This window comes from Hemiscyllium ocellatum, chromosome 4, assembly GCF_020745735.1.
Source record: "Hemiscyllium ocellatum isolate sHemOce1 chromosome 4, sHemOce1.pat.X.cur, whole genome shotgun sequence".
Classification (NCBI taxonomy): Eukaryota; Metazoa; Chordata; class Chondrichthyes; order Orectolobiformes; family Hemiscylliidae; genus Hemiscyllium; species Hemiscyllium ocellatum.
In genome coordinates, this window is record NC_083404.1 from 28,502,021 (window position 1) to 28,527,838 (window position 25,818).

The following is a 25,818-nucleotide window of genomic DNA, read 5'->3' on the forward strand; positions in this document are numbered from 1 at the left end:
TAAACTTGGCAGTAAATTTTGCAAAAGCAAAACCATTGAGATTTTATTTAATGAGGTTTAAGAAATATTCAAAATATAAAAATGAGTGTTGAGAAAGCTACCTAAACTACTTCAACACTGATAAATTGAGCGACATAGTTAATTGTATTGTCATTACCCTCTCTTGTCACCCAGCAACTTTTGGGCACCTCCCTGTATATAGGGGAGATAGTGCAAGTTTGCCAAAATCTTACTATCGTCACTTCCATTTCCAGTAGTGACCTTGCAAATGGTCGAGTTGACTTATTCTTTCTAAGTTCTGGATAAGTGGTGCTGGAAGAGCACAGCAGTTCAGGCAGCATCCGAATTCTTCCAGCACCACTAATCCAGAATCTGGTTTCCAGCATCTGCAGTCATTGTTTTTATCTTATTCTTCCTAAGAGCAATCAGCCTTTTCAATAAATCCTGTCTATCCAATCTACCTTATCCAATACTGTTCTTACCTCAATGTTCACTAATAATTTGTCCACATCTGCTTCCTTAATAAACATTCATAAAATATGCTAGCCATGCACTCTAGCTCTAAGCTGAATTCATCCTCAATTCCTGATATGATGCATTCTGCACCTTAAGTTTTTAATACAGTCCTACAGTTTATGTGCCTCTACATCGTTAAGCTCCAATAGAATGATTACAGCAAAAACAGAGTGAATGCAACAGAACCCAAAACAAATTGAAATATGTTTAGAATAAATTGGTTTTATATTTTATGTTGAAAGCTGTGACACTGTTTTGTGTTCCACGTGTGGTGTCTCTGACATTTTGGTAGCTTTGAGGTACAATTTTTTTATTTTTGAGTCAGAGTGTACAGCATGGAAACAGGCCCTTCGGTCCAACTCGTCCATGCCGACCAGATATCCCAACCCAATCTAGTCCCACCTGTCAGCAACCGGCCCATAACCCTTCAAACCCTTCCTATTCATATACCCATCCAATTGCCTCTTAAATGTTGCAATTGTACTAGCCTCCACCACTTTCTCTGGCAGCTCATTCCATACACGTACCACCCTCTGCCTGAAAAAGTTGTCCCTCAGGTCGTTTTTGTATCTTTTCCCCTCTCCTCCTAAACCTATGTCCTCTAGTTCTGGATCCACCCACTCTAGCGGAAAGACTTTTTGTCTATTTACCCTATCCATGCCCCTCATGATTTTGTAAAGTCACCCCTCAGCTTCTGACGCTCCAGGGAAAACAGCCCTAGCCTATTCAGCCTCTCCCTGTAGCTAATATCTTTGTAAACCTTTTCTGAACCCTTTTAAGTTTCGTAACATCCTCCTGGTAGGAAGGAGACCAGAATTGCACACAATATTCCAACAGTGACCTAACCAATGTTCTGTACAGCCGCAACATGACCTCCCAACTCCTGTACTCAGTACTCTGACCAATAAAAGAAAACATGCCAAACGCCACCTTCACTATCCTATGTACCTCCCACTCTACTTTCAAGGAGCAATGCATCTGCACTCCAAGGTCTTTGTTCAGCAACATTCCCTAGGACCTTACCATTAAGTGTATAAGTCCTGCAAAGATTTGATATCTTTGTGCTTGTTTCCTAGGTCAGGTTACCTAACCAACTGGGGGTGGAATTGAGATGAGATTCGTATGATCAGTAAAAACTGGCAAACATACCTGCAGACCCAGTTAATGGAGTTCCAAAAGTTGAATTCCAGCATCAGGGCATAGAAATGTTGGATGCAATTTGACATGTTTGATCAGACCCGCCTGATCAGTGTAAGACTTGTCAAGAATTCTCAACTGTGTCAGTGGAACACTTTAGGTGTTGAATTTTATATATACTTTGCACAGTTGAATGTTTTGTTTGTTTACAGCTTATTAAACATTTGGCCCAGAACATTTGGGCCAGTCATCTCGCAGCATGACTAAGTTACTAATTTTTTCCCTGCCCTTCAAATGGTCCACCGCATGCATGCAGCATGAGCTGAGAACAGTGAGACCAGCAAGATGTTTTGGAGTTGGCTGAATTTTGGGATCAGCATTAAATTGCAATGCAAAATATTTTAAGAGTAGAGAAATGAAATGAGCAGCAGCAGAGAAGGTGGCAGTAAATTAGTGGCAAATTAGGTACAAGGTGATAAATAGTACAAGGTTCAGATTTATGTAGGGAAAAAAAGAAAAGTAATTATTTCCTCTCCAATAACAAGCTGTTTAAACTTGCTGTTTTTCCACCAAATTTTTTTAAATCCCAAATTCCACTTAATCTTCAAAATAATCCAGGGTTATATTTTGAACAGTGATTATCAGATTCTATTTTTTAAATAAATATATATTTTTGTTACTTACTAATGCCCTCTGCAAAATGCTGCTGATATTAAATTCTGCATATATCCACAAATTTCAAAACCAGTTGTTAAAAACAACTGCGTTAATGAACTGTAATTGCCCTATTGTTTTGTTTCAGACGTATCATTGGATGAATGGTTAGATTATTTGGATATTGTTGTTGCATCTGGATGTTGTTGATCATTTGGTTGTTGCATCTTTTGATTATATAGCCAAACCCTTTTGAGTTGGGTTAGTATTAATTCAGTTTTAGCCTTTCTCCCTTCAAAGGTGCCAATCTGTGTAAAGGTATGTCTCCGTTTGGGCTACAATCTTCATGTCTTGGCCAGTTAATCACTCTAAATGTGTTAGTCTGTTGCTGCACATGAGCTGGTCTGTTTGAGAACGGTATCACACTGTACCTGTATCTATTTTGGACTGGCATTCATAAGTGTTCTTTCAAATGTAACACTGAGTAAAGTGAGAAGCCAGAGTGATTTATGTGAACTTCAGCCTTTCTCAGACACCACATTCTTAACTATGCTTTAACATAGTTTGTCCATTACCTGATGTCACTGCTAAGCTTCTGTGACTCCAGATTGGCATGCAGAGCCTCATTTTCATCTTCCTGACCTTGCTGTGCTCTACTTCCACAGTCTACTGCAACTACAGTACAGTATAAGTTTGTGCATGCATTTTCTGTTGCACTGGTACTGATTTGCCTACTCAACCAAGAGTAGCTATTGTGCTCTATTCTTTGTGAACTGTATTCAGTGTTGACTCTTTTTTTTCTTTCTATTGAAAATCCTTTTTCCTGATTGTTTATAACCCCACCAAATCTCTTATGGTGATTACGAAAAAGATTAGTGTGTATTTGGTCCATCAGCTTGCAAAACTCCCAAGAGTGCTTCCTGCTATACAGAGTGTAATGGAAACGATTCCTGCTGAATAAATACAGTCAAGCTGCTGGGGTGTATTAATAAGTGACTGCAAGCCACTTTGTAAATATTAGTCAGAAACATTTTTGGGGAGACGATGGCAAGTGAAAGTTGCAGTGACTTTTTCTGAAGTTTATTAGGATGATGGCTGTAGAAGTCATGAGGGAGACAACTTTGGCTTGGTTTCGGATAAATGTTAAACTTTGGTGCAAAAGCATGAATTAATTTTGAAGTGGACGGAGAGATTCCCCAGTTGAAAATAATTGTAGTATTGGTGTTTAATTTGCTTGCAATGTTTTTTAATCATGGGTTGGTCAATTCTTCATTGAGCTTTTATACTCTAAACTACTCTGTTTCTGTATTGACCCTTTGTGTTGAATTTATTGAAAGGAGTGCTAGTTACAATGTCTGCTTCGTCAGAAAAAAGTGATTTGGGCATGCATGTATTTCCTTTTGAAAAAGGTTTGGCACTAATTAAATTATTTCTATGTTCTCTCACCTTAATTCCTAATGATTCATTCCATTATTTTGCAAGTTTGTGAAGCAAGACATAATGAGAATGGAATTAAGATTAGTTATTTTGGGAAGTCAACAACGTCTGATTAAAGTAACAGTACATAAACAGCTCACAGATTTTATCCTTTGTGCAGGTCTTTTGCTTTGGATTTATTGGTTTGAGCTATTTTAAACTTGGCAGGGATTTCAATGTACATGATGCTAAAGCAACTTGTATTTAGTCCTAGAAAAACCCAAATCGGTGTCATGCTACTGATTCTCTCTGTTGTGGCTACTTGTATGAAACAGTAATTTAGCATGTATATTTTTAATTTATCCTATGCATCAAAACTATTTACAGACTTAGGAATTCTAAATTCTTCTGAAAATCCTTTTACAGTTAAATGCTGAACTAATTTTAAGTCCTGTTTATTTAGCTTCTAGAAACCATATATCTAGGTCTTATTTTAATCTATTTGGTTGCTGTATCCACTATAAGTAATTTAGCTCTGGAAATTTTAATTTTATCTTTGTTCACATTTAAAGAACTGAGTCTGAAAAGATTAATAAACAGTTTTTATTAATCCCTGTAGTGTTGTTCTGAGTACTCACTTGCATTTCCTTTTCTCACAACATTCATTTGTTCTTCCTCTGATGTTAACTTGGTTGCTATCAGATTGTACATTTGTTCTTAGACCTTTTGTCACCATGCTAGGTAACAATTGGTGAGACTCCGGTGAAGCATTGGTGTTCTGCCCCACTTGCTGTTTATCTGTGTCTTGGTTGTTGTGGTGGCCGATACCATTTCCATTTCCATTTCCGAGAAGTTGATAAATGGAGTCCAAATCTGTGTTTCTTAGTGGAGTTCCGATTTAAATGCCAGGCCTCTAGGAATTCCTGTCCATATCTTTGTGTAGCCTGTCCCAGGATAAATGCATTGTCCTAGTTGAACTGATATCCATTCTTGCAAACGAAGAGGGACACTTGTGATAGTTGGTCACGTCTTTTGCTCTGGTTGCTATCCCCAAATAATTGCTAGGGTTTCCTGATTCTTGCCAAATGTCTTGGAGGGTTGACACAATGGAAGAGATGATGAGAGGTAATGATGGACAAGATCATGGAGGAATTTTAAAACCAGGATGATAATTTTAAACTCATTGTTTAGGTGTCAAGCCATGTCCGTCATTGAGCACTGAGGTAAATAGGGAGCAGGACATGAGTTGAGGTATTGCAATAAAATTGTGTATGTATTTAGGTTTACAAAAGGTAGGATGTGGGAGACTAACCAGAACTGCAAAGGCATTGTTAGTTCTGGCAATAATGACATGAAGGAAAACTGTTTCAGCAATAGGTGATTTGAAACCGATGAAATCAAATGGCATTACATAGATGGACATTGGTAGTCCTAATGATGGCACAATTATGGCATAGTTCATCTCATTGCCATCTGTGATACCAAAGTTGTGAATAGACTGGTTTTGAGAATGTGTATTGGGTATAAGCAGGCACAGTAAGAGTTAAGTTCTGAGTTTTGTGAAACAAGAGGTTCAGCTGAGCATGATTCAGATCAGATAAGAACTTGCAGTTAACAATGAGGTGTTGGAGGCAAGGGTAATAGGTTAACAAGGTGGAAAAACATTCATTGTGTAGAGCCATTTAACAATATTGGAAGCATTGAGTATGTAAGGTCAGTTTAACAAGGTGAAAGGTATTCATTATGTGAAGCCAGTTATTCATTGTGTAACAGCAGATGGCTTAATCTTCACTGATGCTCGTTGATTGTAATGGTCAACCAAATAATATGTATGTTGCCTTATCTGGATGTTCCTCCCTGTAAAACGCCTTCTTAACAACCCTATCAACTTGAGTGGCAACTTTGGGGGATCTGTGTACGTGAACCCAAAGATCCTCTTCCTCCACACTGAAAAGAATCTTGTCTTTAACCCTGTATTCAGCATTCAGGTTCAACCTTCCAAAATGAATCACTTCATATTTATCCAGTTTGAACTCCATCTGCCACTCCTCAGCCCATCCTCCCATCCTGTTAATGTCTTGTTGCAGCTTGCAACAACCTTCGACACTATCCACAACACACTGACTTTTGTGCCATCAGCAAACTTACTAACCCACCTTTCTTCATCCAAGTCATTTATAAAAACTACAAAGAGCAGAAACCCAAGAACAGATTCCTGTGGGACACCACTGGTCACCGACCTCTAGGTGGAATACTTTTCACCCACTACCACTCGCTGTCTTCCTTTGGCCACCGAATTCTGTATCCACATCAAATTTCCCTGTATTCTATGCCTCCTTACTTTCTGAACGAGCCTACCACGACAAACCTTATCAAATGCCTTACTGAAATCCATTTATACCACATCCACTTCTTGACCTTCGTCAACATGTCTCACCACATCCTCAAAGAACTCAATAAGGCTTGTGAGGCATGACCTGTCCCCCTCAAGGCATGCTGACTATTTTTAATCAAACTATGTTTTTCCAAATAGTCATAAATTCTATCTCTCAGAATCATCTCCAGTACCTTGCTTACCACAGATGTAAGACTGACGGGTCTATAATTCCCAGGGATTTCCTTTGTTCCTCTGTTCAAGAAAGGAAATAACATTCACCTCCCTCCAATCATCCGTTGCTTCTCCTGTGGAGAGTGAGGACGCAAAGATCATCGCCAGAGGGATTGCAATCTCATTCTTTGTTTCCCGTAGGTAACCTTGGTCAGGACCTGGCAACATGTCTATCTTGATATGTTCCAGAATTTCCAGCGCATCCACTTTCTTAATGTCACATGGGTGATGGTTCTCTCTGTCTCCATAAAGATGAAGGACGTAAAACTGTACTGTGTCTCTGAGCATTTTGCTTCAACTGAGGGGGAGGGAGGGGGGAAGAGGACGACAGTTGAACCTCTTACTGATGCTGGGAAGAGAAATTTTAGAGTAGGGGCTGAAAGCAATGGTATTGATCTGCCCAATATTTAAGGAAATTTCTTCTCCACTACTAGACTTTGCATTGTCTGATAAATTAACAGCATTTAAGGAGTTAAGAGAAGTGGATGAAGATTGTAGAAATCGAAAATTCTGGTCAATATGTCACTCTCTTACATTGTCCTAAAGTTGGCCTTTGAAACTTGCATTCTTGTGCATACCTGTTTCAACTATTTATTTAGTACAGATTATGCCATATTTAGATAAAGATTTTACTGTAGTCCAGAGTTGCTGCTTCTCTGATCATGAATCCAATTAGGGAAGTTGGAGGTCATGAAACCTGACTTTTACATAAACTGCCAATAAACTAGAGGTGGTAAGTTGTACATTCCTGTTGATGAAAGGGAGAAGTCTGTAATTCTACATCCTCTTGGATATGGGTAATCTTTTAGAGAATTATCCCACTGTTCCATTGACAGGACAGACCCACCAGAGATAGCAGTATGGTAGAATCAGAGGGAGTTGCCCAGGAGATCCACGGCAATAACATTGGCTGACACACGGTTCTTCATCCTTAGGTACAGCATGTTACTGAGTTGATGGTCAATCATGGTTGTGTAGGAGATTTGAAAAGCCGAATGGCCTAATTCTGTTTCTATTTTTGTGTTTTAATGCTAAATCTGATTACTTGAGGTCAAACATGAGAAAATAAACTTTCTGCTGATTATCATCGATTTGCCTTCCACTAAAGTGATGAATCATATGTTTGGAAGAGAACACAATGGGGGCCTCTATGTCTAAGGGTGCCTCAATATCACACCTGACCAAACTGGCTGAGTCCTGAATGACCTGTTTGCTGGGCTGAGCAAACCAATGAGGAGAAAAATCTATTTGAATATGCTCTTATCAATTTGACTTACTGAAGATGGATCTGTCCCTGGCGATTATTGATAGGAGTGACCACCGCACTAGCCCATGATCCCATTTTCACATTATGATGCCTCTATTGTGGTGATAGTACACACAACATGATGAATGGATGGATTCATATAAAAGAGTTAACAATGCAACTGTAGGGCCTGATGAACATCAGCAACAAAAGCATATTAGAACACAATCTGTAATTTCATGGCCTAGCTTATCCGTCACTCTACCATTAAATGGCCCTTCAAAGTGAAACCAGGTACACCTTAAAAATGAGGTGTTAACTTGATGAAGCTACAGCACAGGACTACTTGTTTCCAAACAGCTCAAGCAGCATGTGATACATGGAACTGAACACTTTAACATTAAATGGATCCCATAAAGTTCTGTAGTTCCTCAACATCCAGTTGTGATTGTAACCAGCAAAATGAATTATTAACTGGAGAAGGAAACTCCACAAAGATCACTCATCAATGATTGAGGAAGCCAGAATATCAATACAAAATACAAGGCTGAAGCATTTTCAGTCAGAGTTGCTGAGTGAATGATCCATCCCAGCTCTTGCAGCTGCCAGTCTCCAGACAAACTAAAGTCAGTGGAAATCAGTGGGGGTGGATAGAGGAGAACCTGTTCTAGTTGGAGATATACCTAGCACAAAGATGGATGGGGATGGTAGCTGGAAACCAGTCATCTCTGTCCCAAAATATCACTGCAGCAATTCAGTGACCTGGGCCCAACCATCTTAAGGTGCTTCATAAATTAACTTCTCTCCATCGTAAGGATACTTGCTGATGAGTCAGCATTTTCAATAGCACTTAGCAATGTTCGTTATCATAAATATCCCTCACTCCATATTCATTTGCTGTGAGATCTGGACAACATTATTTTCCTGACAAAAATATAAGTCAGCTACTGTGTCAAAGAATCTAAAAATCTTACATAATTTTAATGTGGCAAATTGAAAGAAATTGGTAGGTGAGAATTAGGGTGAAAGAACAAGTGTAAATCTAAATACTCCTAAATTATCTAACAAAGCTGAATGAAGAAACTTGAGACAGAAAATAAAATCTGGATCGCTATGATTTGTATTTAGAGTGCTTAAACATTTGTGATAATAGAACCAACATTTTGGAGGTAACATTTTAAACGTCTTGGTCATTAGAATTTGCCAATAAGTTAACTGTGAATTTTTTTTCAAAACTCAATCTGACTGATGGTAGTTTGTTCCCAAAGGAACAATTGTTGGAAACAGATCTGTGTGATTTATATTTTATCTTATGACTGTTGGATGTATGGTGTGGTGTCTTATAGGTTTATGCAATGCTACCAAAGTTGATGTATATTTTTATTAGATTTTAAATGCTTGAAGGGTTGAATGTTTTTTATGTTTGGGGATGAATTTCAGTTGTTAACTAATTAATTCAGTCAAATGAATGCAATTGTTTGAGTAATAGGTATTGTCAGTTTGCTAGATGAATTGTGTAGCACTGAGACTTAGACAATCTGTGCACGAGACTAGTTTAATTATTATGGATTTTGGTTATCATAAACTTATTTGACCAATACTTATTGGTTTTATTTTGGAGTTTCATGTTTAGAATTTGAGGCAAAATTGCTAACGATTAGAATTTATTCAAGTTCTATTTTGCTGTCAAAATCCTACACAAAATACCTTATTGAGATACTTGACATTGCAGACTGATTTGAGATAACTAAAACCAGTGCTCATCTCTCTTTGACAGCTGGTGATCAGGCACTACGTATGCTAGGAAATAATTTTAATAGTGCCCTTGTGTATGGAAAACTTGGGGGAATTCTTACTCTGTAATCAGTAATCTGTAACATCCAATATTCTGTCAACCAAAATTGAATAATTTATTGGACAGGCTGTCTTATTGAACAGTCCCAGTAGTAAACTCTGGTAGTATCACTGTTTAATGGTTTGGAGCAGTTGCTGCTGACAGTGAGTATTTTTATTTGTAATGTAACTTGTGCTCAATTATAACTAATCACTTGTTTCTGGACTTGTTTCTTTCACAGGTTTGAAGTGTTTCTGCTCCCATTGTGTTGCAAATAACTACACCTGCGAGACAGATGGACTCTGTTTGAACACTGTCACTCGCAAAAACAATCAAATAGTGCGCAGCAAAATGTGTGTCTCACGTGTTGACCTTATACCTCCTGATAGACCATTTGTTTGTGCTCCATCTACAATTGAAGCTGTATTGAGTAATTGTTGCAGTAAGGATTTTTGCAACAATTATGATCTTCCTGTGCCAACCAGGGGTAAGTTTCTGAATGATATTTACGTGGATTTCGGTGAATCTGTAATAGTAGGCTAGACTAAATTTAAGAAAAAGGTGTGGAGTTAAAATGATCTAGAGTTTGTTCTTACGTGAGATATGTAAGGTCATAATGAACGATAATTGATTTGAAACACTTAACTTTGTATCTTGTCTTAATAGATGTGAACAGAGTCTTCAGTTTTCTGTTTATGCTTCAGTTTTCTTGTGTCTGCACTAGTTTGCTTATGCACTGAAACTATCCAGGCAGTCAAATGAGTGCATACTGCAGTTCATCTCCACTCGGCCTCATCTTGCCTTTCCTCACCTAATCTCAGCTTACTATATCTAGCTTCGTCTTAAATGCATGTATACTTTTGACTTCACCCAATTCATGTGTAGAAAGTTGAACAGTTGCTCATTGAGTGCAGAGCTTTCTTCTGAATTCCCAAATTGAATTTTTGGTCTTGATTTGGGGGTGCAGTGTTGGACTGGGGAATGCAAAGTTAAAAATCTCACAACACCAGTTCTAGTCCAACAGGTTTATTTGGAAACAGTAGCTTTCAGAGCGCTGCTCCTTCATCAGGTGATTGTGGATAATAGGATTGTAAGACACAGAATTTAGAGCAAAAGTTTACAGTGTGATGCAACCAAAATTTAATATGTTGAAAAAGACCTGGATAGTTTTAAGTCTCATCTTTTAGAGTAAGATGAGAGACTTAACAAACAGTCCAGGTCTTTTTCAATATATAATTTCAGTTGCATCACACTGTAAACCTTTGCTCTAAATTCTGTATTCCAATCTTATACTCCACAACCCAGTGCTTCCAAATAAACCTGTTGGACTTAAACATAGTATTGTGTTATTTTTAACTATGAATTTTTGGTGATGGCCTTATACTGATGGCCTCTGGTTTTGCACTTCCCCACAAATGGAAATCTTCTCTGTTTGAATTTCTTTTCGTTATTTTAAATGCTACTTGCGTCATTGCTCAGTGCTTTTTCCTGAGAAACCCAGCTTGTTCTTATCTTGTTCCCCACCCACAGTCCTGGTATTATTATTATTGTGAATCTTTGCACCCTCTTCAGTATGTCTTATCCTTGTAGAATATGCCTACTGGAATTATACATAGTATACCAGGTGTGATCTGACTAATGTTAAATGCAACTACTTTTCAATTCCATTCCTGTAGAAATAACTATAATTTTTTTGTTTATGCCCTTGTTACTCCCTATTGTCCTCTTTTGACCTCAACTAGGTTCTTACTTTCTAAGGCCCAAGTGATATAGAACCTCGTTGTTTTCTTGCTAAAGGCATTTTTGAAATTTATTTTTGAATTTATTTGCCCAGTCTAAGTTTTTGTTAATACTGTAACCTCTCAGTATCTGGTGCAATCCTCCTCAGTATTGACTGTTCCTCCAAATTGGGTACCACTTGGGAATTTAGAAGTTGTTTTTGAATTCAGTGTCTAAATCATGAATATGGTTTGTGAGCAACAGTCTCCCAGCAGTCATCTTGTGGGCTCTGCAGAGCTCATACCAAGATTCAGTTGACATGACTTTTGTTTATTAGAGAAAATAAATATTTTCTGGTTATTTTTACTACTTAAATCTTCTGTAAGCTAGCTTGTGTAAATAAATGGGGAGCACCTAGGGGTGAGCTCATAAACCAAGTTTGAAAGTTGTTGTTAACTAGCGTCCGATCTAACCTTGCCCATTGAATCATCATCTGTATGATTGATGTCTTTGGCTAAACATTTATGATACATGTGTACATTTGTTAAACATTTTGGTATATTTTAACCTATCTCTTAATATGACTGTTATCATTTGATGCAATGACTGATTGGAACCTATTGGGCAATTGCCATGTAGCTTGGTTTAGGAACACTGAAGCCCAAAAACATCTTGTAGTAATCGTGGCAAAAAAAATTTTCAACTTCTTTTAGTCTTGCTAGGTAATGATTCTCGCTTGATTGTTAACCAGATAGGGACAGAAGATTGCTGTTGCCTTAAATCCTATTCTTTGAGCTACCATAAATAATTTCTAATAACTCTTGCTTCCTTGGTTTAGAACTTATACAGCAACACTTGCTTTCTTGTTTGTAATTGCAAGGGAAAAATATTTATTAAGTTAGCTATTCTTTTGCAACCTTGAGGTATGAACGTCATGCTCAGAAGTGTGGAAAATACAACTGCTCAGATGTAACTTTTGAAACATAAAGCTCGTCCAGGGCATACTAAAAATTGATCCATTACACTAACCAATTCAGTAGTCATCCATCCAATGATCATAAGTTAATCTGATTTACTTTATTCTATACCTCTGACAGTTGTAGTTGGGAGCCTACTTTAAGACTGAAAAGTGATTAGATTAGATTACCTACAGTGTGAAAGCAGGCCCTTCGGCCCAACCAGTCCACACTACCCTCCGAAGAGTAACCCACCCAGACCCATTTCACTCTAACCAATGCACCTAGCACTATGGGCAATTTAGCATGGCCAGTTCGCCTGACCTGCATATCTTTGGACTGTGGGAGGAAACCAGAGCACCCAGAGGAAACCCCACGCAGACACTGGGAGAATGTGCAAATTCCACACAGACATTCACCCGAGGCCAGAATCTAACCTGGGACCTTGGTGCTGTGATATTAAAACAATTTTGCAATGTTGCAGTTGGTCCCCAATGTTGAAAATTTGAAGCAGTGCAAAATATTATTCACGGTGGCAATAATGTAGGATCAATAGGTGGCACAGTGGTTAGCACTGCTGCTTCACAGTGCCTGCGGCCTGGGTTCAATTCCCGCCTCAGGCAACTGTCTCTGGAGTTTGCACATTCTCCCTGTGTCTGTGTGGGTTTCCTCCGGGTGCTCGGTTTCCTCCCACAGTCCAAAAATTTGTAGGTTAGGTAAATTGGCCATGTTAAATTGCCCGTAGTATTAGGTGTAGGGGAATGGGTCTGGGTGGGTTGCTCTTCGGAGGGTTGGTGTGGACTTGTTGGGCCGATGGGCCTGTTTCCACGCTGTAAGTACTATAATGGTTTCATGTCATCTGTTTAGCAAAAATAATGTATTTTGGTATAATTGGTGAAACCAATTTTGTCTATGCAGTGCAAAATCTAGCATCGTTCTGGTTTCTTACCTTTTTTAATTCTGCTTGTGCATTATTCCTAGAGACTCCAAAAGAGCCTCCTTGGTTAAATTTGGGGCCTGTGGAATTGGCAGCAGTCATCGCTGGACCAGTTTGTGTGATTTGCATTTTACTAATGGTGGCCTTCTACTATTTTCATAATCGTGCGGTCATTCACCATCGTGTTCCTCATGAAGAAGATCCAACTTTAGATCATCCTTTCATTTCAGAGGGTACCACTCTCAAAGATTTGATTTATGACATGACCACCTCAGGATCTGGTTCAGGTAAAACTACAGCTTTATATTGTGAATAAAGTAGAGGGGAGGTAAAAACCACAAAAGCTGGAAATCTGAACTTTGTGGAAATATTCAAGTCATTAAGCATTGTGGGCATAATTGTTCTTCAGATACAGTACAAGTGTAAAATGGTCCCCTTTTAGAGACAATGCTGTTATCTGTACAAAGTGTATTATCTATTCCCCAGCTCAGTTTGTTTTATATTTTTATTTCATTATTTTCAATGAATGGCTTTGTTCACATCTGATTCTAGAGTTACTCTGCCTGTTGTGATATTGGAAGATTTGGTGATGGATGGCAGAACCTACTGGAAATATTTGGGGCCAAACACTTATTGGAATCGAGGAAATTAAAGTGAAATCCATAGCCAGAAATGACAGTAGGAGAGAATAGACAAACAGATAATTGGTTTATTTAAAAATCATTATGGTGATGGACGCAAAAAAAAATTTAGTTCATGACATTGTTTTATTAAAAATACTTAATTTTTATAACAAAGATTTTGCACAATTCTGATCATTTCTGCATACAAATAATTATAATACTTGTAAAATGATCAGAATCAGAGACCTTGAGGGATTTGCTGTCAATAAAAGTATCAAAGTCATGATTGAGAAATGCTTGAGTAAGATGTTTGTTCCTTTCCATTTGCCACGATAACTTTGAAAATTAAGGTTGAGTAGTTGGAAATTTGCAAGTGTAGTGATTAGTACCAACTTAAGAGGTTTTATTTCTCGTGGTGGATGCAGAAGAAAGGGTTTAGAGATTTTTGCAGCCAAGAATGGCACAAATTGATCAGTTAACTTTGTTAATGAGCAGGATTAAAGGAGCAGGGTAGGTCAAGGAGAAAGTGAGGTTGGGGAACGGCCACAATTATAAGAGCATACTTATGATACTTACCACGATAGTATAAAAGGAACTGGCATTCATTATTTGAAGTGAATTCCTCCAGGAATTTTAGCCACTTTTCTGGAAAGTCATTATGTCAAAAGCTAGTACAGAAAATTAATCAGTAAAGCTGTAAGTATTGCGTTTGAAGTATTTTAATTTAAATATACCCCATTCTTTTGTTGTTGTGTATTATATTTTGAACTACATTTATTACATGCTAAATTAATTCCAAAACTGTTCCATGGATCATGGATTCTATTAGTAATATAGATTCCATTACATCGAGGGTCATTGAACTAAGAAATAGAGACAAATGTGTTCAATGTGCCAAATATTCACTCATGAGCTAACTCTCAAAAACAAATTAATTGGTACACTTTTATATTCTGTTTTGTTAACTGATTACTAATTGATTAAATTCTCAATATTGCAGGGTTGCCATTGCTTGTGCAAAGGACAATTGCAAGAACAATTGTACTACAAGAAAGTATAGGTAAAGGCCGATTTGGAGAAGTCTGGCGAGGAAAGTGGCGAGGTGAAGAAGTTGCAGTAAAAATTTTCTCTTCTCGTGAAGAAAGGTCATGGTTTCGTGAAGCTGAAATTTACCAGACTGTGATGTTGCGCCATGAAAATATTCTTGGATTTATTGCAGCGGATAACAAAGGTGACAAACTACACTCATTTGCTGTGCTAATACTGGATTACTAAATTATTGTAGTTCCAGGATTTTTCTGCATCTAGTGATTTGTTCCTCAGTGTAATTTCAGGTCATTACTTTGAGAGCATATGTATTTTAACTTGATATTCCTACAATTTGAGGTGAAGAGAATCTTAGTCAACTCTTGGATATTGCTGTGTCATTGACAAAAGAGAGAACATTAGTGTTTTCAATAAGAGAATAGTTAAGCAACACTAGATATTATTGTGCGAGCCATTGCAGTATATGTAATAGGAAAGTTCTAAATGTTTTGCAGACAACAGATCAATAATTTGAAGCAGAAGAGGCCAATGGTCCATCTTGCTACCTCTTCAAAGTACTCCCATAGTGAGTTGCTAATCGTACTGAATTCCATTCATTTACAGAAACCTGTTCAAGTTATTGGAATCCATTAAATTTTTTCGACAGACTTTTTTAAATGGGATAGAAGTATCCCTGGCAAAGTTAATCCTTTTGAGGAAGTGATCAAATGTGTCGATGATGATAGGGCAGTTAATATTATTTAATGGATTTATATATGATAGTTTTATATGGATTTCAGCAAAGCCTTTGACAAGATCCCACATAAGAAATTGATAAAGAAGGTCAAAAGCTCGTGGGATCTAGGGTAACTTGGCAAGTTGGTTGCAAAATTGGACAGGAGACACAGGGTAGTTGAAGGTTGTTTGTATGACTGGAAGTTGATGTGCAGTGGTGTACCACTGGGTCAGTGCCGGGTACATAGTTATGTTCATAAATGATGTAGATGGAGGAATAATTAAGTTTGTGGGTGACTCAGATTGGTTGGATGGTTGACAGTGAGGTGGAGGGTCTTGGATTACAGGAAGATTTAAATGGATTAAGTCAGATGGAATTTAACTCAAATGTGAGGTGATGCACTTGGGATGAAGTAACTAGATGAGATCACTGAATGAACAATAAGATGGTGAGAAGCTCAGAGGAATGGAGAGATCTTGGGGCACTGAAGGTGGCAGGCCAGGTTAATAGAGTTGTTAAGAAGGCTTATGGGATGCTTGTCTTTAATAGTTATGAGAGTGGGAAAGTTGCGTTGAAGCTGTGCAGAACTTTAGTTAGGCTACAACTGAAATGCAGTGGGTGATACTATAGGAAGGATGTGAATGCCCTGGAGGGGGTGCAGAGAAGATTTATCAGGCTGTTAACTGAATTGGAGCAGTTCAGCTATGTTTCTTTTTGGGGCAGAGAAGGTTGGTCGGGAGGGGGGAACCTGACGGAGGTAAATGAGATTGAAGTTATAGGCATGTTGAATAGAAACCAGCTGTTCCCTTAGTCGAAGGATCAAGAAAAAGGACAGAATTTTAAAGCAAGAGGTTTTGAGGAGATTTGAGGAAAAATATTTTCAACCAGAGGGTGATAGGGGTCTGAAGTGCACTGTCTGGGAGGATAGTTGAGGTGAGTAACCTCTCAACTTTTAAATTGTACTTGAAGTGTCATAACTATGTCATGGCTACGGGCCTAATGTGAGAAAGTAGCACGAGGGCAGATAGTCCTGCATTTCTGTTGGTGCAGACTGATGGGTTGGAAATTCTCTATTGTATGATCCTACTTGTTACCCATCCTTAATTTTGCTTGAGAAGGGTATAATAATCAGTTGCTTTAGGCCACAGTAATCCACCCTGTGTAGGTGCAATAAAGTGCTGCTGGGACAGAGTTCCAGGATTTTGACCCACTGACCTATTAGTGCACTAGTTAGGGTGGCACGGTGGCTCAGTGGTGAGCACTGCTGCCTCTCAGTGTCAGTGACCTGTGTTCGATTCCCACCTTGGGTGACTGTGTGTGGAGTTTGCACATTCTCCCTGTGTCTGAGTGGGTTTCCTCCGGGTTCTCTGTTTCCTCTTGCAGTCCAAAAATGTGCAGGTCGGGTGAATTGGCCATGCTAAATTGTCCCTTGAGGTTAGGTGCAATAGTCAGGGCTAAGTTTTTCGGGTAGGGATTGGGTCTGTGTGGGTTACTCTTCGGAGGGTCGGTGTGACCTTGTTGGATCGATGGGCCTGTTTACACACTGTAGATAATCTAATCTAATTTAGCATCCAAGCGATGATTGTGTGTGGCTGAGAGGAGAAGGTGCCCACTATGGGCTGGTGGCTGGCAGAGTTGAGGATTGTATAAGATAAGAAGAATAGATTGGATGCAGTGTGGAAACAGACCCTTCGGCCCAACAAGCCCACACCGAAGCACAACCCACCCAGACCCCATTCCCCTACATTTACCCTTCACCTAACACTACGGGCAATTTAGCATGGCCAGTTCACCTAACCTGCACATTTTTGGACTGTCGGAGGAAACCGGAGCACCCGGAGGAAACCCACGCAGACATGGGGAGAATGTGCAAACTCCACACCGTCAGTCACCTGAGGTGGGAATTGAACCTGGGTCTCTGGCGCTGTGAGGCAGCAGTGCTAACCACTGTGCCACCGTGCCGCCCACAAGATTAAAAGTAAAAGCAAAGTGGCCAGAAATAATAATAAATCCTGAGGATTGGAAAGTTTTTAGATGCAGTAAATGAGGACTGTGAAACTCATCAGGAAAGGAAGAATAGAATACGCAAAAAGCATAAAATAGACTGCATAAGCATCTACATGTGTGTAAAAAAGGAAACACTACAAGTAGAGTCATGTAATTCTCTGGGCTTCAAGGCTTTGTCCTGAAGAGGAGGGATCATATCCCACAATGAAAATAGTGAAATCTGAATTTTGTGGACATCTTGAACAAAAAGCTAGTCTAATATTAACCATGTAACCATTGTTGATTTGTTGTTTCAAAAAAAAACTGTCTGGTTCACTTATGTCCTTTTTTTTAAAGAAAGAAAATACAAAAGATTTAGAGTGTTCTTTTAAGAAGGAAATCTGCCATTCTTATTTAGTCTGGTCTACATATAACTCTAGACCCATAGCAACATGGTTGGCTCTTAACTGTACTCCAGGCAATTAGAATGGGCAGTAAATGGAAGATGATTGTAGTTATTGGGGATCAGTCACTTCAGCCACAGCACAGCACTACAGGAGAGTTTTTCAGGGCAGTGTCTTAGGTGTAACCATCTTTAAGCTGCTTCATCAATGATGTTCCCTCTTATCAGAAACCAGAGCTGAGGCATTCATGCCGTGCAAGTGCTAGGCAATAACTGGCTCCAACAAGAGAGATTCTAACTGTCTCTCATTGATATTCAATGGTGTTGCCATCGCTGAATCCCTCCCCCCATCATTACCCATTGACCAAAAGCCAGACCAGTCCAGAAGCCATATGACTACATTGGCGACAAAAGCAGGTTAGAGACTGGGAGTTTTGCAGCAAATAATTCACTACCACCTCCTCAACCTGTCTAAGATCTAAAAGCCATAAGTATATGAGGGAATAATCTCCACTTGCCAGGATGAGTGCATTTTCAACAGCGCTCAAAGCATAACAGCATCCTGACCAAAGCGGGTGTTTGATTAGCATTCCATCTAATACTGTCAGTGTTCACTCCCTCCAACATACGTGTACATGTACCAGTGCCTGCACATGCAGTGACACAATGTTCACCTACAAAGTGCCATTGCAAGAGCTTTGTGAGACAGATCATGCTTTTGCAAGATACTAAGTCAATTAGAAAGTCAAGGAAGCAGGTATGTGGAAACACTGCCACCTGCACATTCCTTCCAAGCTATATGTCATTTTAACTTAGAAATATTCTTTCCTTCACTGCTGATTTGAAATCCTGGAACTTCATTCCTTATAGCACTGTAGGCTTGCTTATGCCACAGAGATGACCATGAATAAAAAAAAACTTGTGGGTAATGAGGGATGGGCAATAAATGGGAGACTAGCCAGCTATGTACATATCCTATGTATTAAAGTTTTAGAAATTGATCGGTATTGTCAAAACTGCCCTAATGAGTTCCTGCTTTGCATCCTGTATATGGTACTCATTGCTGTCAATATGCAGAATTGCCCACAATGCTTCAAAAGGGATCTAACTCATGCATTATTATGATTTGGCATTGTCAAAATAATTAGGCAATATTACGCAGGTGTGTAGAGCTGGTCTTCACATTAGAACAATTGTGCAGTTTGGAACTCACTTTGAGATTAAATATGCCATGGTTGTGATCTGGTTGGTTTACACTCTGGGAGAGGAGTAAAGGTGATAGCCAGGGAATGGAGTTTGAACTTGGGAATGAAATCAATGGCTTAATCCTTTTGAAAGTAAGCATACAGGTGCAACAGGTAGTGAAGAAGTTAGATGGTCTCTTGTCCCTCACGAGAGGAACAAGATATCTAACTGTAATTGTCCAGAGTCTTGATGATCCCAGAGATTTGTGTGGTTTTGTTGGTTGTATGTGAAGAAGAATATTGTAACTAAGGAGGGGGTGCAATGACAGTTCACCAGACTGATTCCTGGGGTGCCAAGACTGATGTATGAAGAGAAACTGAATTGGTTAGGACTATGTTCTCTGGAATTTAAAACGAAGAAGATCTCCTTTAAAAACGTTCACTGGGCATAGGGAGAAACAGGGGTTTGTAACCAGCCACGAATATGAATGGCAGAGCATTTTCTGTTGCACAGTATTTTATTGGAGGACGTTTCTGCCATTGCAGCATTGAATATCTAAGTAATCTGAGTCTCGAGGAAGTGGTGAATTGAGCATGGTATTGTTAGCACACAAGTGGAAACTAATGCTGAGATCAGATGGTGTCACAGCCAAAGTGACACGGTAAATGCTCTAAAAAGAAACTCCTATGAAGCAGGCAAAGGATGAGCAACTTTACCAAGCTGGTTTTCACAGCAGCGTGAAAAGGGAATTCCCATATCTGGCCTGACGATGCTGGAAAAAGCTGCTTGTTTCCATGAACGACTTCACACTGATGAGTCTGACCACAGCGTATTGTTGGGCTGGTTACAGCGCTTCAAACATTGTTGTGGCATTAGGCAAATCTTGGAGAACAGAAGGCAGTCTGTGGATGACAGAACCATGGCAGGCTACAGACTGAAACTGCAAACCATCATTCGTGAAGGCAAATATGAACCTGTACGATGCTGATGGAATTGGATTGTTTTGGTGTGCACTGCCGGATAAAACACTTGCATCCACCACAGAAAGCAGGTCAGAGAGTCATAGAATTGTACAGCATGGAAACAGACCCTTCGGTCCAAATTGTCCATGACTGGATATCCCACCTGCCAGCACTTGGCCCATATCTCTCTAATCCCTTCCTATTCATATACCCATCCAGATGCCTTTTAAGTGTTGTAATTGTACAAGCTTCCAGCACTTCCTGTGACAGTTCATTCCATACATGTACCACCATCTGTGTGAAAATGTTGCTCCTTTGGTTTCTTTTACATTTTGTCCCCCTCACCCTAAACCTGTGCCCGCTAGTTCTGGACTCCCCTACTTCATGGAAGAGACTTTGTCTATTTATCCTATCCATGCTCTTCAAGATTTTATAAACCTCTAAAAGGTCACCCTTCAGCCTCCGACACTCGAGGAAATACAGCCCTATCCTCTACACCCTCTCCCTATTGCTCAGATCCTCCAACCTTGGCAACATCCTTGTAAATCTTTTCTGAACCCTTTCAAATTTCACAACAGCCTTCCGATTGGAAGGAGACCATGCCATATTCCAACAGTGTTCTAACCAACGTCCTGTACAGCCGCAACATGATCTCCCAACTCCTGTACTCAATCCCCTGGCCAATAAAGGAAAGCATACCAAATGTCGCCTTCACTATCCTATCTACCTGTAACTCCACTTTCAAGGAGCAATGAACCTGCACTCCAAGGTGTCTTTGTTCAGCAACACTCCCTAGGAACTTACCATTAAGTGTATAAGTCATGCTCTGATTTGCTTTCACAAAATACAGCACCTCGCATTTATCTAAATTAAACTCCATCTGCCACTTCTCAGCCCACTGGCCCATCTGTCCGCTACACATCCAACTTTGGTGTTATCTGCAAACTTACTAACTATACCTCTTATGCTCACATCCAAATCATTTATATGAATGACAAAAAGTAGTGGACCCAGCACCGATCCTTGTGGGACTCCACTGGTCACAGGCCTCCAATCTGAAAGACAACCCTGCACCATCACTCTCTGTCTTCTACCTTTGAGCCAGTTCTATATTTAAATGGCTAGTTCTCCCTATATTCCACGAGATTTAACCTTGCTAACCAGTCTCCCATGAGGAACCTTGTCAAATGCCTTACTGAAGTCCACATAGATCACGTCTACCGCTCTGCCCTCGTAAATCTTCTTTGTTACTACTTCAAAAAACTCAATCAAGTTTGCGAGACATGATTTTCCACACAAAGCCATGTTGACTACCCCTAATCAGTCATAGATTCATAGAGATGTACAGCATGGAAACAGACCCTTTGGTCCAACACGTCCATGTCGAGCAAATATCCCAACCCAATCTAGACCCACCTGCCAGCACCCGGCCCATATCCCTCCAAACTCTTCCTATTCATATACCTATTCAAATGCCTCTTAAATGTTGCAATTGTACCAGCCTCCACCACATCCTCTGGTAGCTCATTCCATACAAGCACCACCCTCTGCGTGAAAAAGTTGCCCCTTAGGTCTCTTTTATATCTTTCCCCTCTCACCCTAAACCTATGTCCTCTAGTTCTGGACTCCCTGACCTCAGGGAAAAGACTTTGTCTATTTACCCAATCCAAGTCCCTCATAATTTTGTAAACTTCTATAAGGTCACCCCTCAGCCTCTGATGCTCCAGGGAAAACAGCCCCAGCCTGTTCAGCCTCCCCCTATAGTTCAAATCCTCCAAACCTGGCAACAATCTTTTCTGAACCCTTTCAAGTTTCACAACATCTTTCCGATAGGAAGGAGACCAGAATTGCATGCAATATTCCAACAGTGACCAAACATATGTCCTGTACAGCCGCAACATGACCTTCCAACTCAATACTCTGACCAATGAAGGAAAGCGTACCAAACGCCGCCTTCACTATCCTATCTAATTGTGACTCCACTTTCAAGAAGCTATGAACCTGCACTTCAAGGTCTCTTTGTTCAGCAACACTCCCTAGGACCTTACCATGAAGTGTATAAGTTCTGCTAAGATTTGCTTTCCCAAAATGCAGCACCTTGCATTTATCTGAATTGAACTCCATCTGCCACTTCTCAGCCCATTGGCCCATCTGGTCCAGATCCTGTTGTTATCTGAGGTAACTCTCTTCGCTGACCACTACACCTCCAATTTTGGTGTCAATTGCAAACTTACTAACTGTACCTCTTATGCACGCATCCAAGTCATTCATGTAAATGACAAAAAGTAGAGGGCCCAGCACCGATCTTTGTGGCTCTCCACTGGTCACAGGCCTCCAGTCTGAAAAACAACCCTCCACCACCACCCTCTGTCTTCTACCTTTGAGCTAGTTCTGTATCCAAATGGTTAGTTCTCCCTGTATTCCATGAGACCTAACCTTGCTAATCACCCAACTCTATACCTGCAAACATCTGCCCCCGATCAGCTTTTGAAAGTTTAGATTAGATCAGATTCCTCAGTGTGTGAAAACAGGCCCTTCAGCCCAACAAGTCCACACCGACCCTCCGAAGACCAACCACCCAGATCCATTCCTCTACATTTACCCCTGACTAATACACCTAACACTATGGCCATGCTAAATTGCCCGATTCGCCTAACCTGCACATCTTTGGACTGTGGGAGGAAACCGGAGCACCCGGAGGAAACCCACACAGACATGGGGAGAATGTGCAAACTCCACACAGACTGTTGCCCAAGGCGGGAATTGAGTTCTTGCCTGATGTCATCAAAATTAGCCTTCCTCCAGTTTAGAACTTCAACTTTTAGATCTAGTCTATCCTTTTCCATCACTATTTTAAAACTAATAGAATTCTGGTTGCTGGCCCCAAAGTGCTCCCCCACTGACACCTCAGTCACCTGCCTTATTTCCCAAGAGTAAGTCAATTTTGCACCTTCTCTAAATGCATCCACATATTGAATCAGAAAAAATTCTTGTACACATTTAGCAAATTCCTCTCCATCTAAACTCTTAACACTATGGCAGTTCCAGTCTATATTTGGAAAGTTAAAATCCCCTACCATAACCACTCTATCATTCTCATAGATAACTAGGATCTCCTTACAAATTTGTTTCTCAATTTCCTTCTGACTATTATAGGGTCTATAATATAATCCGGATAAGATGATCAACCCTTTCTCTTTTCAGTTCAATCCAAATAACTTCTCCGGATGTATTTCCGGGAATATCCTCCTTCCATACGTCTGTAATGCTATCCTTTATCAAAAACCCCACTTCTCCATCTCTTTTGCCTCCCTTTGTGTCTTTCCCTGTAGCATTTGTCTCCTGGAACATTAAACTGCCAGTCATAGGGATGTACAGCATGGAAACAGACCCTTTGGTCCAACTCGTCCATGCCGACCAGGTATCCAACTCAATCTAGTCCCACCTGCCAGCACCTGGCTCATATCCCTCCAAACCCTTCCTATTCATATACCCATCCAGATGCCTTTTTAAATGTTGCAAACGTACTAGCCTCCAGCACTTTCTCTGGCAGCTCATTCCATTCTGTACCACCCTCTGCGTGAAAAAGTTGCTCCTTACGTCTCTTTTATAACTTTCCCCCTCTCACCCTAAATCTATGCCCTCTAGTTCTGGACTCCCCCACCCCAGGGAAAATATTTTGTCTGTTTATCCTATCCATGCCTCTCATGATCTTATAAACCTCCGTAAGGTCACCCCTCAGCCTCTGACGCTCCAGGGAAAATGGCCCTAGCTTATTCATTCTCTCTCTATAACCCATATCCTTCAACCCTGGCAACATCCTTGTAAATCATTTCTGAACCCTTTCAAGTTTCACAAACTCCTTCAATAGGAAGGAGACCAGAATTGCATGCAATATTCCAGCAGTGGCCTAACCAATGTCCTGTCCATCCCTGAGCCACGCTTGTAATTGTTATGATATTGCAGTTCCATGTTCCTAACCATGTCTGAGTTCATCTGCCTGCCTTATTAGGTCTCTTGCATTGAAATAAATGCAGTTTAATTTATCAGCCCTAGCTTGTTCTCTGCTTTGTCCCTCCCTGCACTGACTGTTTGACTTGCTTCTTTTGTCAACTGTACCAATCTCAGATTCCTCACTATCTCCCTGGGTCCCACTCCCCTACCTTAACGGCTTAAATCCTCCTAAGGAGCTCTAGCAAATCTCCCTGCCAGTATACTACTCCCCTTTCAATTTTGGTGCAGTCTGTTCTTCTTGTACAGGTCCCTTCTACTCTGTGTCTGGACATAAAGTGCAGAAGGATCACATCACGATTTTCCCTTGTGTCAATGCTACCAGCACTCATAAATTATGCTTGTCTATATTGGGCGATATGTTAATCCATGTTGCTTCAAGAACACTGAGATTAACTTGTTTCTCATGAAGTACAAAGCACAAAATAAGGCATGGATGACATTCACTTTTCTCATCCTGGTTTCATGAAGATTTTGTGATTGCTGTCAGATCACATTTGGCAAGCGCTGGACTCTACCAACACACCCTTCTGCTTGTTGACAACGTGGGGGTGCACACCATGAAATGCAGCCAATTAGAATCAGCAGGCAGAGCTATCAAGAGTTTGCTTTTACCATCCAACACCAGTTCAAGGTCACAGCTGCTTGTTCAGGGAATCATCACAATTATGTAAAAATATTATCACCGTAACATGTTGCATGCTGTCCTGGGTGACAGAGAAAGGACTGCAGGAAATTACGAAGGCATTCACAGTCAAGCATGGTCTGTTTATGATTGCTGAATCTTGGGACTGCATCAAGCCATTGACAATCGCAGAGTGTTGGTAAAATGGCTTCCATGTTAGGAGCTGTGCCAGTGAAGAGGACACCCGTCCAGAACGAAGGCATCACCAAAAACTGCAAATGTCTGGGTTTAGGAGAATTTGTAGGGACTGAGATTGATGCTCGGGTGAACTGTGATAAGCACATTGAAACAGAGTCACTCAGTGGTGATCAGATAGTCAGTGTAGTCACAGAAGAACAGCAGGAATTTACGGATGGCGTGGATAGTAAGTAAAATCCAATACCGACACCACTTCCAGTCCCCGTTAACGAAGCTATTGACAGTTCGCTACTTTTCATGGAATGGTACGAAGCACAAAATGAAGTTGATGCTGTTAAGTTGGTGCGTTTTTGCCAAATGTTATTGTTTGCAAAATAAGGGACAGCACCTCCAGCAATAGCAACCGGATATTTTCTTCAGAAATAATAACCGACCTCCACCTCAAATAATTTTATTTACTCTACAGGTCAAGAAAAAAATGATCTGATCTGCAAAATGTCATGAATTTTTAAGTGATATCCAGTGTTTGTACACATTTTAGCAATTGAATGAAATAAAAACTCTGTAAACATGCTTTTTAATGCAATTATAGGCAGTGCGGCTTCTTTTGTTTTAGGTCAAATCAATTAATCGAATAATCAGTTATCCAAATGAAAACCTGCCTGCCCATGAATTTAGGATAATTGAGGTTTCTTTGTTGTCTCTTTAAACCAGCAGCTCTTTATTGGCACACAGACAAAATTGCAGAATCTGATCCCAAAAGAAACTGAGAGTGTCCTTGAATCTCTCAGAATACGATTTGTTCATTGCTGTAAATCTGTAGTGTGATTGTAAAGATTTTGTCTGAGTGAGTTATGGCTAGACCAAATTATCACATGCAGCTTTAATCTTGAATCTGACCAATTGATCAAAATTAGGCATATTTTCCCCAATACTTCAAAACCTGTTCATAATTTTTTTTCATGAAACTTGAGAGATTTAAATATAGATGCACTTTTATGTTTAATTCAGATTTACGATGTTACATTCACATTAAATCC

At 39.9% G+C, this 25,818-nt stretch overlaps 1 protein-coding gene across 1 annotated transcript in view; it reads left to right on the forward strand.

Moving 5' to 3' along the window:
- tgfbr1b (transforming growth factor, beta receptor 1 b) overlaps nt 1-25,818 on the forward strand; it is a 64,950-nt gene that overhangs the window by 18,228 nt on the left and 20,904 nt on the right. The window contains exons 2-4 of the mRNA XM_060822843.1: nt 9,653-9,898; nt 13,068-13,310; nt 14,647-14,877. Of these exons, the coding sequence (XP_060678826.1) occupies nt 9,653-9,898; nt 13,068-13,310; nt 14,647-14,877 (720 nt within the window). The remainder of the gene's footprint in view (nt 1-9,652; nt 9,899-13,067; nt 13,311-14,646; nt 14,878-25,818) is intronic.